The sequence below is a fragment of the Eublepharis macularius genome, chromosome 6 (assembly GCF_028583425.1).
Source record: "Eublepharis macularius isolate TG4126 chromosome 6, MPM_Emac_v1.0, whole genome shotgun sequence".
Lineage (NCBI taxonomy): Eukaryota > Metazoa > Chordata > Lepidosauria > Squamata > Eublepharidae > Eublepharis > Eublepharis macularius.
In genome coordinates, this window is record NC_072795.1 from 120,484,329 (window position 1) to 120,500,076 (window position 15,748).

General features: G+C 43.0%; 1 protein-coding gene across 2 annotated transcripts in view; it reads left to right on the forward strand.

Moving 5' to 3' along the window:
• Window positions 1-14,603, forward strand: part of ZFYVE28 (zinc finger FYVE-type containing 28) — a 45,306-nt gene extending 30,703 nt beyond the window's left edge. Inside the window, exons 9-13 of one of the 2 annotated variants that reach the window (XM_054983609.1) lie at window positions 2,285-2,439; window positions 4,043-4,159; window positions 7,815-7,916; window positions 11,635-11,738; window positions 13,132-14,603. In XM_054983609.1, coding sequence (XP_054839584.1) covers window positions 2,285-2,439; window positions 4,043-4,159; window positions 7,815-7,916; window positions 11,635-11,738; window positions 13,132-13,263 — 610 coding nt within the window. In that variant the 3' untranslated portion in view covers window positions 13,264-14,603. The remainder of the gene's footprint in view (window positions 1-2,284; window positions 2,440-4,042; window positions 4,160-7,814; window positions 7,917-11,634; window positions 11,739-13,131) is intronic. The other variant, XM_054983610.1, reaches the window with a different exon arrangement.
• Window positions 14,604-15,748: the final 1,145 nt, after the last annotated feature.

The following is a 15,748-nucleotide window of genomic DNA, read 5'->3' on the forward strand; positions in this document are numbered from 1 at the left end:
AGTTAACGACAGAGGGAAGGAGGGGCCCTCGAGGCACAGGTGTCTCAGTCCGGTTCCTGCCTTAGGGCCAGATGGGGCAGGAGGAGGGGGGGGCCTTTTTTATGAGCAAGAGCAGCAGCAACCAAGGGCTGCTACAGTACCCTCTCCGTAGAGCCTGTTCCTCCACATTTGGAGCTGCAGGGCTGAATCCCTCTTCAGTTTCCACTCAACCAAGCAACAGAAAAATACGGCAGCTAGTAGGGAAATGTCATGGCACAAATGGTCGGCAAAGTGAGAGAGCTCACATGCCGCAGCACAGTGAAGGAGCAGGCACCAGTGTCAGGTCCCATGATGTCTGCCGCATTGTCCAGTGCTGGAATTAATTACCGTGTTGACATCATTTAAATAAATTACAGGTCAGATGGCAACTATTTATATCTGAATGAAAGAAATAATTGAAACTCACCCATGTTTTTTCACCATTATGAAGGATTTTTGTGTTAACTATTTTTTGTTTCCTCCTCTCCAACTGCCTGCTTTAAATAGTGTTCTTTTTCTAAATATATTTAAGCTGCTATATTATTTACTGATATGCTTCAGAAATGATAGGACATGCTTTGGAAGCAATAAAATAGAAACCTAAAAGTCGTAGTTGCTTTGGCCAGTAGAATGGAGGTATAACTTGCCTATAATTTCTGTGGGCCGTTTGGATAGTGTTGCTCATTTATATCTCAAAAGTACCAAATGCCACTTCTACAGCATCTGATAAAGAACATTTTTCTTACAAATGTTTATTTTTTGACCTGAGGAGGGAAAAGACAGTAATTCGTAGAGAGATCGCTCAGTCCTATACTTGTTTGGTTTTTATTTTCCGTTTAGAAGAGTTTTGTAGTTAGTTTTAAGGTCTGTGCGGGAGCCTTGCTAAGCTTATTGGGCAGATCTTTCCACCAGGAGGAAGCTGCCAGAGACCATGCTTGCTGCTGATTTTACCCATTTGCAAAGTGGCACATTCTGAAGGCTTTGCTCACATGAATGCAGCTGTCACAGTGGGACGTATTAGGAGCAGTGATCCTTTAGATATGTGGGCCCTAGACCATGAAGAGCTTTGTAGGTAATAACCAGCACCTTGAACTGAACCCAGTAATTTATCTGCAACCAATGGAGCGATCGCAGAAAAGGTATGAAACGCTCGTTCTGGCTAGTCCCCAGTAGCAATCGAGCTATTGTGTGCTGTACCAGCTGGAGTTTCCGAATTGTCTTCATGGGTGTAAATGCCCAATAGGCTACAGATACACACATGTGCAAAATTTACTTCATTTATATCCTTCTCAATGGGGACTCAAAGTGGCTTACTTTGTTCTCCTGTACTCCTTTTTACCCTCACAACAACACTGTGATATAGGTTCAGCGGAGTGTGTGTGACTGGCCCTAAGTCACCCAACAAGCTTCCAAGGCAGAGTGGGGATTCAAACCTGCGTCTCCCAGATCCTAGTCCAAAACTCTAACCACTTGCATTCCTGGCACGCGTTGGAGAATATGTGGGAAAGTTAAGAGTCATGGGGTTATACTAGGCCCAGCATTATTGCTGGAAAAACAAGTTGATTCAGCTGCAAAAAAACTGTTTCCCATCTTCACTTGGCCCACATGTGGGTAACGTCAAGTCTAAACTATTGTAACACACTCTACATGGGTCTGTCCTTGAAGGCAACTTGGAAACCTCACCTGGTGCCTAAAGCTGAAGCTTGGTTCATCAAGAGAGACAATTCTGTATGTGCTTAGTCAGGAAATGTTGCACATGTGCTATGTTATCCTGATTTGAACGGACATAAAAGGATTTTTTAGAACAATTACTGCAATTTATACAGCTACAGGCTGGCTAAAATGTTACAGAAAAGCTTTTCCGTGGTGGTTCACCCTTGTGGAAACAGTAATATCTAGAAGTGATTCCCTGGGTGCCAGTGTCCAAATATCTGCAGCACCCCATGCCAGCAACACACTTATCTGAGGGATGTTGTCATTGATGTGCAAGCACGATACACAATAGCTTAATAGCATTTAGGTATTGCCACATAGGCTGGGGAAACTGTTTGGCAGCACTCAGCGTGGTAATGCCCGCCCCACTGCTCCTGAGGTAATAGTTTTTTAAATACTTTTCTCCAAAACTCAGCAAATAGTCTGGGAAATCCTGCTGCAGGAGCATTGCTGAAGCCCTGCAGGTGTGGACCTGGCCAGCCTTTTCAATGACAGACCACTTGTAAGAGCAGAATTGTAACTTTGCTTTAATCCTTGCTTTGCACCCTTACAGTTGCTTATTGACACATTCCTGTTCATCCAGTGAAACCATTCAGGAAGAATCCCAACCAGCCTTACAGATAGCCAAAATTTCTACAAGAGAAAAGATCCGATCTCGATTTCACAGCAGTAATGACCTTATTCATCGGCTTTTTGTCTGCATCTCAGGTGCTGAACTTTCCTTTGTTTGACTGGTTTTAATTTAATATATTGTGCATTATTTTAGAAATGAGATCAAGGAATTAAAACGCTACGCCAGTGGATCATAACTGCATTTTCTAGTCCAAATCAAATTGTGGGATCTTTATGAGACGGAATATTTGCAACCAGAGTAAATACAGTATTCTGTGGCTAAGAACTGATCTATGTTTTGTAGCATAATATTAATGAATAGTGTTATATGAGTCAAAGCATATTTATTTATTTAAAATGTATGCCTGCCTTTCTCCTGAGCAACTCAGCACCACAAAATAATTTGCAAATATTTAAAGGCCCATTGCACATTCCATAGCAAGGCAGAAAAATTATCCCTCTAGAGTACCATGCCCTATTTCTAATAATACTCAGATTGAAAGATTTAGAATATGGCAGCCATTTTACTGTTTATGAAACAATATTTTAAAGATTGCAGTTTAATTCTTTAGTTGCAGTTAAGTTCTTTTTAAGCTCATTTCCTGGTCTGCAAACTAGCCTGGGGCCTGTTTTGGTGACACAATTTTAGTTCAGTCCTAAGCAGACATACATACATCCATTGAAGTCAGCTGTAGAGGTGTGCACCCGAAAAAAAATCAGGTTTCCTGCTTCAGGTTTACCTGAAGTGGGAAAATGCTCCAGAATTACCCGAAACTCAAAGTGGCAAGCTGCTTCAGATTCAGGTATTTAAATTGCTTCGGTATACTCCGTAAAGATTCGGAGCATATCGAAGTGAGGGGGAAAGCTTTGCCCAATCCCACCACCCCCTCCCCGATTTAGCCCCTTCCACCCCACTTACCAAGCCGGGAGGCAGCTGGGAGTCAGGACGACCAGCTGGGTGGCAGGAGGGTGCACTACCTCTGCCACCGGGGCAGCCAGCTCAGAGGCAGAAAGGCCTGGAGCCACTGCGGCAGCCAACGGTGAGGCAGGGAAAGCCCAGAGCCGCTGGCAGTGCTGCGGCCAGTTCAGAGGTGGAAAGGCCTGGAGCCACTGCCTCTACCACTGCAGCAGCCAATGGGGAGGCAGAGAAGGCCCAGAGCTGCCACCTCTACCAGCACTTAAGCTAGCTCAGAGGTGGAAAGGCCCAGAGCCATCACCTCCACCATTGCCGCTATGGCCAGCTGGGTGGCGGGGAAGGCCACCGTGCCAGCAATGGGGAAGCCAGACTCAGAGCTGCCACTGCACTGGCCAGTGGGACGGCCCAGGGAAGTGAGGTGGAACTTGGTGGGGTAGTGGGAACTTGGTGGAGTAAGTGGGCCCTGAAGCTTCCCAAAGTGACTCGAATCACTTCAAGAAGCTTTGATTGGAAATCCCCAATGCTTACAGATTGAGTCCAATTCAGGCATTTTTCCCGAATTGGAAACCCAAAGCTCACACCCCTAGTCAGCAGGCTTACAAGGGGTCAACACTGCTTGGGATTGCATGGTTAATACTGCTTTTAATGGCCACGGTGTGTTTGATAATTTTATTGGCATTATCTTGTAATTGTTTTTTACTTTCTGAGTTACTTCCAGCAGCTTTTTGGAGAGATGGAATTTATCTTTTTTAAATAAATATTTGCGTTGCCAAAATCCACTAGGTGTTGCTGACCAGCTCCAAACAAACTATGCTTGTGACTTGCGAAGTATTTTGAAGACTTTGTTTGAAGTTATGGCAACTAAAGCTGATACAGAGGACCAGAAAACACAAAAGAAAGGTGAACATAATTTCCTTTTTCTGCTTGTCATACATTCTTGCTGCATACAGATATCTAAAGTACAAATAATAAGCATTAGTGGGCTGATTTCTTCTGTTGAGTTTTTTGGCCATCAGTTAACAGAGAACCATTTGTTTGACTTCCCAGATTTACCATGTTGACATCGTACCTGCTAGAGGCGTCTGCCCACTTTCAGCATTGCTGGAAGAGCCCACCCCAGAAAAAGGCAGGCCAGCAGGGTCTTGGACTCCCCCAAGCTTTGGCTGTTCAAGCAGCCGTTTCTTTCCCTGCCGTGGAGGGCTTTTTATTTTTAAAAAATTGACATTATATTGATATCACACAGTATGTGTGCCAGGTTCTCTGAATTCTTGACTTTCATTGTAGAAAGAAAAGTGAGTCTCCATCCACTGCAGAGATATATAGGAAAAGGCATATCTCTGAAACTGAAGGAGCTATAGACTTACTTTAAAAAAAATAAAGCTGGAAATTCAGAGAACTTGGGACATGTATTGCCTACCATTTTCTGGCTTGGGGAGAGGGGGCTCTGCCCCCTCCAATGCTGACATTGGGAAGAAGCCTCCAGCAGGGATGATGCCAGCATGGTAAGTCTGGGAAGTCAAACAAACTGTTCTCTGTTGACTGCTGGCCAAGAAACTTAACAGAAGAAACCAGACCTTTTAACATGTAACGGGCCGTGGGTGGAGGCCAGGTCTACCTCTCGTTCCTTTCCCACTCCTGTGCCTCCCTGACACACTCCCCAAATTCTGAAGATACGCTTTTATTATTCCTGGAATTTCAGGAGCATTTTGCATCCTTTCAGATGTCTCAAAGCCAACCCCAAACAGCTCATGTTGAATATAAATTTGGTATATCCAAATGCACACTTCTACTTGTGCCAACAGTTTCAGCCCTGCATGCAGGCTACTTAAATCCAACTGCTTTCAAGGGAGTAAACTCTCTATATTGTTTGTAGGCATGCAGGCAGTATTTATGCTTACATAAACTGTGGCATTGCATTCCCATTGTGTAGGAAAGAGGTGTAATTGTTTGCAGGCAAGATGGTTGTATAAAATGCCAACCATTCCAGCGAGCCACATCTTTCCTTGATGGAAGTAATAGAATCTGTAGACAAAGGGAATACAGTTCATGCAGCATACTATGACTTTAGCAAGGCCCATTTTTCCTATTTCATTATTTCCTTGAGTTATTTTAAGGTGGCCATGTAATCACTGAGTTTGGTCTTTCTGTAGTTGAATTAATATATTTTTGAATGTGTTCATTTTTGTGCTTAAGGTCTTACAAATTTGCAAATAGAAAGCCTGAAAGTCATAATGCCTTTGCAAGAAAGGATAAGAGCATAAAAGGGCATCTGCTGGATGAGACCAGTGATCCATCTAGTCCAGCATCCTGTTTCGCACCATGGCCAACCATTGGACCTGGGCGGCCAACAGATGGATCATAGAGCCCAAACCTTGCCGTTGCCTCATAGAACTGCCATTCAGAGGTTTGCTGCCTCTGACTGTGGACCTACTATTTAGACACCATGGCTATTCAAGCCTTCTCTGCTTGTGTCCATCCCTACATGCACTGTCAGTAAATTCCACAATTCCGTTACTCGTGCAGTGAAGAAGTACTGCTTTTTGTCTGTTATGAATATATTGCCTCTCAAATTGGGAGATCCTTGGAAAATGGATCCGTCAATGTCTGCTAGCCCAGATGACGGAAGCGAGCCTTTACATCCAGAATAACTGTGCTAGGAGGGAACATTGGGGGAGTTCTTAGCACACAAGTGCTGGTTGCTGACCCTTTAGGACAACTCGTTGGCCAGTATTTGAAACAGCATGCTGGACCATTGGTCTAATCCAGCAGTGCATCTTTTACATTCTTTTATAGCATTTCTTGACCGTCTCCATGGTGAGCCAATTATATGCTTGCAGTACAAGTTCATGAGCCCTTCCTGGACATTTTTGCAGAGATGCAGGTTGATAAATCCCTAAGTCTCAACTTCATTCTGCTGCTTGGCCCTCAGGTTTTTTTGGACTTGAAGTCTAGGCTATTGTTGGTTGAAAAAGGAGGAAACTCTGATTTCATGTGGTGTGGCAGGACAGGCCTCGGGTTTCCTAGTCAGCTAATGCCTCATGAAGCAAGCAAAGTGTCCCTGGTACTTGGGTGAGTCAAGATTGGGGTTTCAAGTGTGCCTTGCTTGGAAAGCTATCATTATACATAGTGGCTCAACATGTGGTGCTTATATCTGCTACTCTGCTCTGGTTAGACCTCACCTAGAGTATTGCATTCAGTTTTGGGCACCACAATTTAAGAAGGATATAGACAAACTGGAACGTGTCCACTGGAGGGCAACAAAGATGGTGAGGAGTCTGGAGATCAAGTCCTCTGAGCAAAGATTGAAGCAGTTTGGTATGTTCAGCTTGTAGAGGAGACAACTGAGAGGTGATACGGTAACCGTCTTCAAGAACTTAAAGGACCTCAGGAGATGGTGGGCTCTCCTTTGGAGGTTTTTAAGCAGAGGCTAGATGGCCGTCTGACAGCTGTACTTATTCTGTGAACCTAGGCAGATCCTGAGAGGAAGGGCAGGAAGGGTTAAATCAGTGCTTAGTTCTTGTGGCCCTTTCTTAAATGCCCAAGGTAATGCCGGTCGCCACCTTGGGGTCAGGAAGCAATTTTCCCCAGGCTAGTGTTGCTAGGGATACTGACGGTGTTTGGCCATCTTCTGAGCATGGAGCCGGGGTCACTGTTTGTGTGTGTGTGTGGGGGGGGGGTAGTTGTGAATTTCCTGCATTGTGCAGGGGGGGTTGGATTACATGACCCTGGAGGTCCCTTCCAACCCTATTATTCTATGTCGTTCACACTTAATTGTTTGAATGGAACTTTCTGAGAAATGTCATTTCTAAGTTGGCAGCAAAGGGTGTCCAAAGGGCAGTCGATACTGATCTGTGTGCAAACACAGTATCTCCAGGGTTATCAGGAAGCCTTGAGCCCTGTTGGTTTTCCCTCCATCCTGTTCCCAACCCAGATTGCCTTCATCCAGCCCACCCACCCCCAATCCATTTCCTCTGGGGAATAAGTGTAAACAGGGTGCTTGTGTAAACTTCATTGCCGAAACATGGGATATTAAGAAAACCATCGACCCATTTGTGTGGCTCTCCCTCTTTATGCGTGGAAGGAGCATGTAGCACTATTGTGCCCTTCAGAGGGGGAAGTAGGAGTTGAGAAAGGAATTTGTTGCATATTTGGAACCACTGGCAGGGAGAGACAGCTTCCTCATGAGAGTTGGCTAAAGGCAAAAGTGCTTTAGATTGCAAGCCTCTCTTGCCGGGCAGTTTTATGGGAGCAGAGCAGCAGCAGGATAACATGTTCATATGTAATGGGAAATTATGATTAAGACTCACTGTGGTTAGTAAAATAACTTCAGATCAGGCTTCCTAGGCCCTGAATAACTATCATTTTGTGACTTATGCTTGAACAATGTTGTGACTGAGCTGACCATACATCTCCTACCAAATATAATGTATGAAACTGAATCTATGGATATATTTTACAATTCTTTGAAAAATATCAATGGACAATAGTCTGTCTCCTAATAAACTAATCGGAAAGTGTTTATTATAAGTGTAAATTGCTTTCTTATATTTTTCAGTCAATCCTTGTTTAAGGAGTGCAGCACTAGAAGATTGTGCTTTGTGTCAGGAGACCTTATCTTCCGAATTCACAGCAAAACCCAGGGCTGGGGAATTTCAAGGTACCTGGTGATTTCTTTGAAAGCAAATGAGGACTACATTGTGTATACTAGAAAAAGTTGATTAGAGTTCAGGAAATATGCCTATATATCTGATATAGTCTGAAAAGCGAATTTTATAAATAGAATTTTGAGGTTCCCTGAAGGTCACACGTATTTATTTAATGTATTTAATTGTTAACTTGGCCCCATATTGTGGTTCAAGAGATCTGCATTATAGGGTCAGATAGAGAAAGGGTAGACAAACCCCCCCCCCTTTTAATTTGGGTAAGTTTAAATCCCCGCAAAATCACACAAGCAATTTCTGTACATATGCAGACACTGCAACACTGGGATTCCTTGCCATACACAATCTTGTGAAAATATATTACAAGCTCTCTCTGTGAAGAGCCAGCGGATGAATCAGTCACAGGGAAGCACGACTCCAAAACCTGCTGAGGTAACTCTTATATTTCAAGATTAAAGGATGAATCCTTAAAAAAAAACAGGCATTTTCCTCTAGCACAAGAGTCAGCACATGGCTCAAGACCACCATATGAGCAGTGACATATTGTTGCAAGCTTGAAGTATGGTTATCATAGATCAGTCTGTCCTCTGGGCTTGGCTTAAAGTGGCCTGCCTGAGGGAAGCTAGAGCCTGTGACAAAAGAAATGTTACTTAATGACTGCAGATATCTCTTGAATGGGCTTTAAGTGTTCGAACATTATTCTCGTCCAAGCACTCATCAGAGCTTGGAGAAGGTGACCCTCCTCTCAGATGAAGAGAAGGGACAAGTGGTGTGTGTGTGTGAAGAAATAGTAGTTTTGATTCTCTCTCAGAGAAGCAGATTTTGCAGTGAGTTGGCTGAAGCACGTGGAGAGTGCACAGTCTTTCTATCTCTGGCAATTTGATGTGGATAGCATATATGCTGCCCTGTGGGAATGCCACTTTGCCTCCACTTTGTGGACTAAACAAACTATAAATAAAGCAAATATTACAAAATTGCATGTCTCCAGTGCTCTCTCCTTCAACGCTGCTCCTGGAACTTCTCACCTCTTAGAATGGCAGGAGGGGGGGTTGTATAACAATATTCTGAGAGAACAGGAAAAGGAGCTGAGAGAGTAATCTATGAATAGTCAGCCTTCTTCATTAGGTGAGCTTCAAATAGGGCAGCAGTAGCATTCTGATCAGCCATCCAGTGCAGGAAAGCACTGTTGGCAGCCCCATCAGCTTTCCATGTGAGGGAAGAAGAATGGGGCATGGCAGCAGTGCCCAGCATAAGGAATCCAAGGGCGTTTTTTCCATGTTGGAGTACAGAGTAAAACTTCAGCTATCTTTGGTACACAACCAAACAATCATTCATTTTCTGGTATGGCTATAAAACTAAGCTGAATGTTGCAAAAGTCTCAAAATAAATCACTGTGTAAAAAAGTATAGTGTATACCTTCTGTGGAGAAACGGGGCCTTTCCTCTCACTGGTAGACCCCGCTCGGCCTACCACTCATACTTACGGACCTGGCAGTTTACCCCCAGAGTTCATTTGCTTTGTCTCATACATACAAGAAAGTATAATTTGCATTCAGTCTAGTGAAAGTAAACTTTTGCTCATAGAAAAATTTCATCCTTGTACCTGCATACAATAGATGTCGATCGCTTATTTCACACGCAAGAATGCCAGTAATGTGTGTTACCAGTTTATTGTTACGCTTTGCGACCAGCATAATAATGCGTGTTTGATTCCTGCCCTGTGTTTCTCACCCTGTCACACAGCTAGGCACGGTGGTACAGCTAGGCATAACTTCCTCAGTATTTTGTTACAGCTCAAGAACTCTGCAATTCTTCTGATGAGAGATTTTTTTCCCCCCACAATGTAGAATATCAGTGTTTTGAAGTCATCCTGAAGTGTTTGATTACCTGATTACTGTTAACGAATTCACCTACAAAATTTTGTAGCAGTGAGGAAGAAGAGCTTTACGTACTCAAATGGAGTGCTTTAGCACAAAATGGGAGTTTTGGGGAAGACAGTAATGAATGATAAATGTTATGTGAGGTCTTTCCATTGAAGGCTAGTCATAGCAGAAGTGATACAGCGCACAAAATTGGGTCCATATTGGATGGTGACAAATAGCTATAAAGGTTTAGATGTTTTTGATGCATACAACGACACTGTAAAAATTCTGAATTATGCCAAGCGCAGTTTGATGTGGTACTTTCCATGATCAGTGAACTGAAATATGCTTTCCGAGTGTTCTGAGTCTTGTCAGGAGTGATCACAAAATGTGTGCTTAGGGGGATCAGTTTGTTGGCATTGTTGGACTTATGAAGGACCTGATTGGTTCAGACAGTGCAAAATACCCCTTTAGTATGTGGCAGCATTAAATATAGTAGGTATCATGATACAACTTGAAAGTGATCATTCAGCTATTTACAAAAAGTTTAGTGCAGATTGTTCTGTTGTGAGCAAAAGCAAAATGTTTTCAATGTAGTTGTTTCTTACGTGAAGCTGGATTTAAAAATACAAAGACCCCATAAATGCACAAAAGGGGTATAATTGGACAAAAACAGCAGGTTCCTTATGTTTCTGAGTGGGAATGGGTCTTGGCTGTCAACATTGTCTTTTGAAAAGTCACAGATGTTGAGAGAGGCTACCATGAAGTGGTAATAAGATGGATAGGAATACAAATCAAAGAGTTGCATGTAAATATAACCATAGTTCATGAATATATCGTATTAGGCAGAAATCCTTAACATCTCAGACAGTGAAACCGCACTGCATACTTTCATAACTAAGCAATCTATTTTGATAGAACTTTTAAGGCTGCAAAATGACGCTGCAGGTTACACTGAATTCTGAATTAACAGGCTGATCAATAACACAAAACAAACAAAAACACATCATTGACAGGCAAAGCAAAAGCAGTCCATCCACATATCTACAGTTAGATAAATACCAAGTCTGAAAACATTTGACAGTATTGCGTCTGACAATTTATGTCATTTATAGTCCGCCTTTCTCACTGAGACTCAAGGCAGATTACACAGTATGAGACTAGTGTAATCGGTAACAAGTACATTTCAATACAGTATCAAGGACATTTCCATAAACAGTGCCCTAGGGTAAATAGATACAAGTTTGAAAGGCATAGTATCAGCAAGAATCCAATACAGAGTAGAAAAAATACTGAAACAACATAATCATTCTAGGACTGACATTAGACAACATGGAGCAAAGGTGGTACATAGAAATACATATTTAAAGCAGCAGATAATACGTAAGGCAATATAGTGATGAAGTCTATGGTCCCTAACTCGTTAGCGAAGCATCTGAGACCCCATCCCTACAATGCAGCCCTCCCATTTGAGTAAAAAGCCTTTTTGAATAGTTCAGTTTTGCATCGTTTATGAAAAGCCAGGAGAGTGGGGGCTCTTCTGACTTCCTCAGGCAGGTCATTCCACAGGATAGGGTCCACCGCAGAGAAAATGGAGGTAAAACCTCTGGAGTGCAGGGAACTGAATGAGCTCACCTTTCTCACACACACAGCTACACACTCTCCTCCAGCACCAATCCGCCTCTGAAGACCCCATGGGCCTATTGCTATTACAAGTGCCAACTGAATATGACGTTTTAATGCTAAGGAAATGATATCCTTGTTAGTCACTTCTCATGGTTAGTATTCATTTGTATAGAAACCTGCTATTTTACATGAAACCCCATTTATTTGTTGCTCTTCCCCCCCCCCAGATCCTCCTGACTGGGTGCCAGATGAAGCCTGCAGCTCTTGTACCGCATGCAAGGCGCCCTTCACAGTCATTCGCAGGAAGCACCATTGCAGGAGCTGCGGAAAGGTAGTCTTTTACGTTCACATTTGATGCATTGCCAGCTTGTGGACATGTGCAAGAGTGCTAAAAAGCCCAGCCTATGCCATTCCTGTACTGCTGCCCATTGAGGGTGGAGTGGGCATGAAAGAAAGCTACTTTGTTCGTGTTTCCTTTGCTGTCTGCACCCTGGAGCTTCACATTTTGAATCTAATAGCCATGGGTGGTCTCACAATGCACAACCCCAAGGAGAGGGCTACCTAAAGTTAAGGTATGTTTCTGCAAACTTAGGTGGCCAGGTTTGCAGAAAAATATGAAAACTTGAAGTGGTGAGCTGCAGAGAGCCTGTGATTATTGACCTCAGTTTTGTGGAAGAAGAACATGGAAGGAGAGTTCCCGTCTCCCAAACTGTATCAGTTCCCGTCTCCCAAACTGTATCAGGCTTTATAGGTCAAAACTAGCACTTTGAATTGGATCCAGAATGAAAATGGTACCCATTGTAGATTTTAAAAATCAGGATGATATGTTGACTGTAACTAACAGGAGCCACCAAACAAGCAGCCGTGTTCTGAACTAGTTGACACTTCCAGACCATTTTTAAAGGCCACTCTGTGTAGAGTGTATGACTGGAATCTAATCTGGTTACTAGGGGTAGATCCCACATCTCTGAGAAGGTTTATAGTTGGCAAAGCAGCTGAAGCTGGAGAAAGGTGCTAGACACTAAAGCAGAGATTTTATCTCTTTGCAAGTTTAGATCTCATTGCATCCGCAAGCTCCAAACCTGCTCCTTCACCAGCACCATCTGAGTCCTGACTGTATCGCTTAGGTTCCTAACTTTTGTACAGGGACGAGGCTTCCAACTCATTTATGAAATACCACAAGAAATCAGGAAAGTTAAGCTATTCAACAATTATGGCCATTTCCCTGAAGGCACTTTTAAGTTTTCCATGACTGTGTCGATGTCGACTGAGAAGCATCTGACCTAGGCGCTGCTTGCTGCACCAGCCCTGAGCATGAGGCAGTGGGGATGAAGCAGCCCTCTGTTACAGATCAGTACAGATTCTATGGAGTTTATGCTCCGTCCTCACCACAAATAGTGGTGGCAGGAGCCATTTTTGCCAATTCCCCCCTCCCAATATGGACTTCCATTCCCCCTTGATATTGTTCTCTCCAAAGCAACATTTAGCCTGCAGCGGGAGGGGGGAAGAGAGTCATTTTCCTCCAGCATAAATTCCTTCTGTGGAAATTTCCGATAGGTCCAAAAACCAGCAAGAGGTATGAACAGGTTTTTTTTTTTTGCAGGGTTGGGCTTTTAGCTGAAATGCAGTAAAGGACGCTGATGTCCAAGTGCAGCAGAGTTGGGAAAACTGTAGATGCTGTAGAAAATAAATGGGTTGGAATGAATTTCTGTTGTGTCTTTCAGATCTTTTGCTCTCGCTGCTCCTCTCATTCTGCTCCATTACCTCGTTATGGCCAGATGAAGCCTGTTCGTGTTTGCACCCACTGTTACATGTTCCATGTTACTCCTTTTTACAGAGACAAATGGGATGTCTGACTAAAACTTATAGTAGTGAACTGATATTACACTGTCATCTTTGCGGGGGCTGCATTTGACCTAAACCAAGAACAAACTTGAAAGAGAGACCACATTTGGAAGAGCGAGTGGATGAAAGCTTTGATCTTTTTTTTTTTTTTTTTTTTGGCTACATTTTATTAAACTGCTGGTGTGGAATGTGAAGCACTTGTGGCTCAAGCGATATCCCAGTCTTCCATGTTTAAAATAGTATTTCATGTGCATATCTAAAACACATAAACAGCATGGCGAGTAATGGATCCCCGAACTGGGCATTTTGGGCAGCTTATCTGCTGTTCCAGTCCTAGCCATTTGTACTGGTTGTATGCCCGGGCACAATGCTATTGATGCATGGCTCATCCTAGTCTATCAGTCCTGATGCAGCAAGTTTCATTCTTGGACTAGAAGTCTGCGTTCGAATATCAGATTAGCTGAAGCTGCTACATTAAATGCAAAATCTGTTTTGTACCATCTGGAAAACTAAACAATAGCTAAACAAAGCGGCTGCTTGATTAAGCCTGTACCAAGCAGGACGTACTCAGTGAGCAAGTGACTACTGTGACGTAAACACACATGTTCAGAAGACTAGAATAACTGTATGACGGGTCAGCAACTAATTCCAAGAATAGAATGCTTCGGCATTTAATGTCGCTTCAAAAACTGTGTGTAGAGTGAAGTTACAATTCAGGTTGCTACGTTGCAGTGGAAGAGCCCAAGGTCTTGTTAATGGTAGGAAATCAAATAGGAAAGAGTTATTTTTTCCTGCAGGCCAATTGAAGCCTAATGTTGCACAGGAGGGGAATGTCCATGGAAAATCCTTGGCATGAAAGCAGTCTAGGAAAGAATGGGGCAGAAAGAGCTGGTTTAATTACTTTATTTATGCCCAGGCGTTCAGCCCAGTGAATGACCCAAAGCAGTTTATATCATTCTCCTCCCCTCCATTTTATCCTCATGGTAACCCTATGAAACAGACTAGGCTGAAAGATTGTGACTTGCCATCCAGTGAGTTTTCATGGCAGAGCGGGAATTCAAACCTACTTCTCCCAGATCCTAGACTGACACTCTAACCACTACACCACACACCAAGTAACCTCCTGTAATATTTGCATGGTTAAAGTTAAAAAGGTTTTGTAACCTGGCAGTCCTAGTTAGAATGCGCATTTCTGGTGATACTTAGCTCTGCCAGGCTTTGTGTTCAGTTTTGTTTCTTTCCTTAGCAATAATCCAGCGTCTTGTAAACATTCGTGCTAAAATCCACAGCAGATTGTGACCAAAACAGATATGTTGATGCAGGGCTTTTTTCTGGGAAAAGTGGTGGTGGAACTCAGTGGATTGCCCTCAGAGAAAATGGTCACATGGCTGGTGGCCCCGCCCCAATTTCCAGACAGAGGGGTTTAGATTGCCCTCTGCGCCACTCGGCAGCACAGAGGGCAATCTAAACCCCCCTCTGTCTGGAGATCAGGGGGCGGGGCTACCAGCCATGTGACCATTTTCAAGAGGTTCCGGAACTCCGTTCCACCACGTTCCAGCTGAAAAAAAGCCCTGTGCTGATGGGAGATTCTTGAACAACACATTTCCTGCTTTAAAAAATTTAAATAGCAGCTGTGTTGGGGCTCTGATTTGCATCAGGACTGCAGCATGGGGGATAAGCCCTTTCCCCCACTGTTTTAGCTGTGTGAATCACACACGCTGTACAGCTGCTGTTTGCATTAGGGCAGATAGCCCTGAAGGGGCCAGGGTGAAATCCTTCCCCCACCCCACCCGACATAGCCCCAAGGCAAATTAAGGCCCTGCAGGGCAGCAAAGTTAAGAAACCACATATAATTCAGTCACATTAACTAGCTAATGTTCACAATGCAAGTCATGAAATATTTTTATCACTTACATTTTTATTTGTATTTATATCAATTCAATTAATTTTGCTATTGGGGAAGTTTTCCAGGTTCTGCATAAGCCATTTTCCATCCTAAGTGGCAGCAAAAGAATTTAAACCCAATAAGAAGCTACATGCATCCTAGCAAACTCTGGAACAGATTGTAACACCTATACAGAAAATCAATAAGATTATTGATATTTCACATCAAACTTGATGGCATATAATACTTTTTTTCCAAAATACCTTGGAGCATTTCCCATCAAATGTGGAAATATTTTTTTCACTGCATAGAATTCTTCACACAAAGATGATCAAAGCAAAAATAAAATTTAAACAATGCTATTTTTTTTCAGCACAAGTAGCTTGAGACACTGGTTTTCTAAACTTAATTTACAGCCCACAAGATATAGTACATGAGCATGTGTACTTTAAAATATTTTTAAACAGATTACTATTAAAAGCCAAAATGGTTAGGCGTGGGGAGTGGATGGCTAAGAATAAATTATTTCTCCTCAGATGAACCTACTTCACATAACTGTTACAAGGCTAAGACCTAAATACACTTTCTTGGGATTAAGCCCTATTGAATAT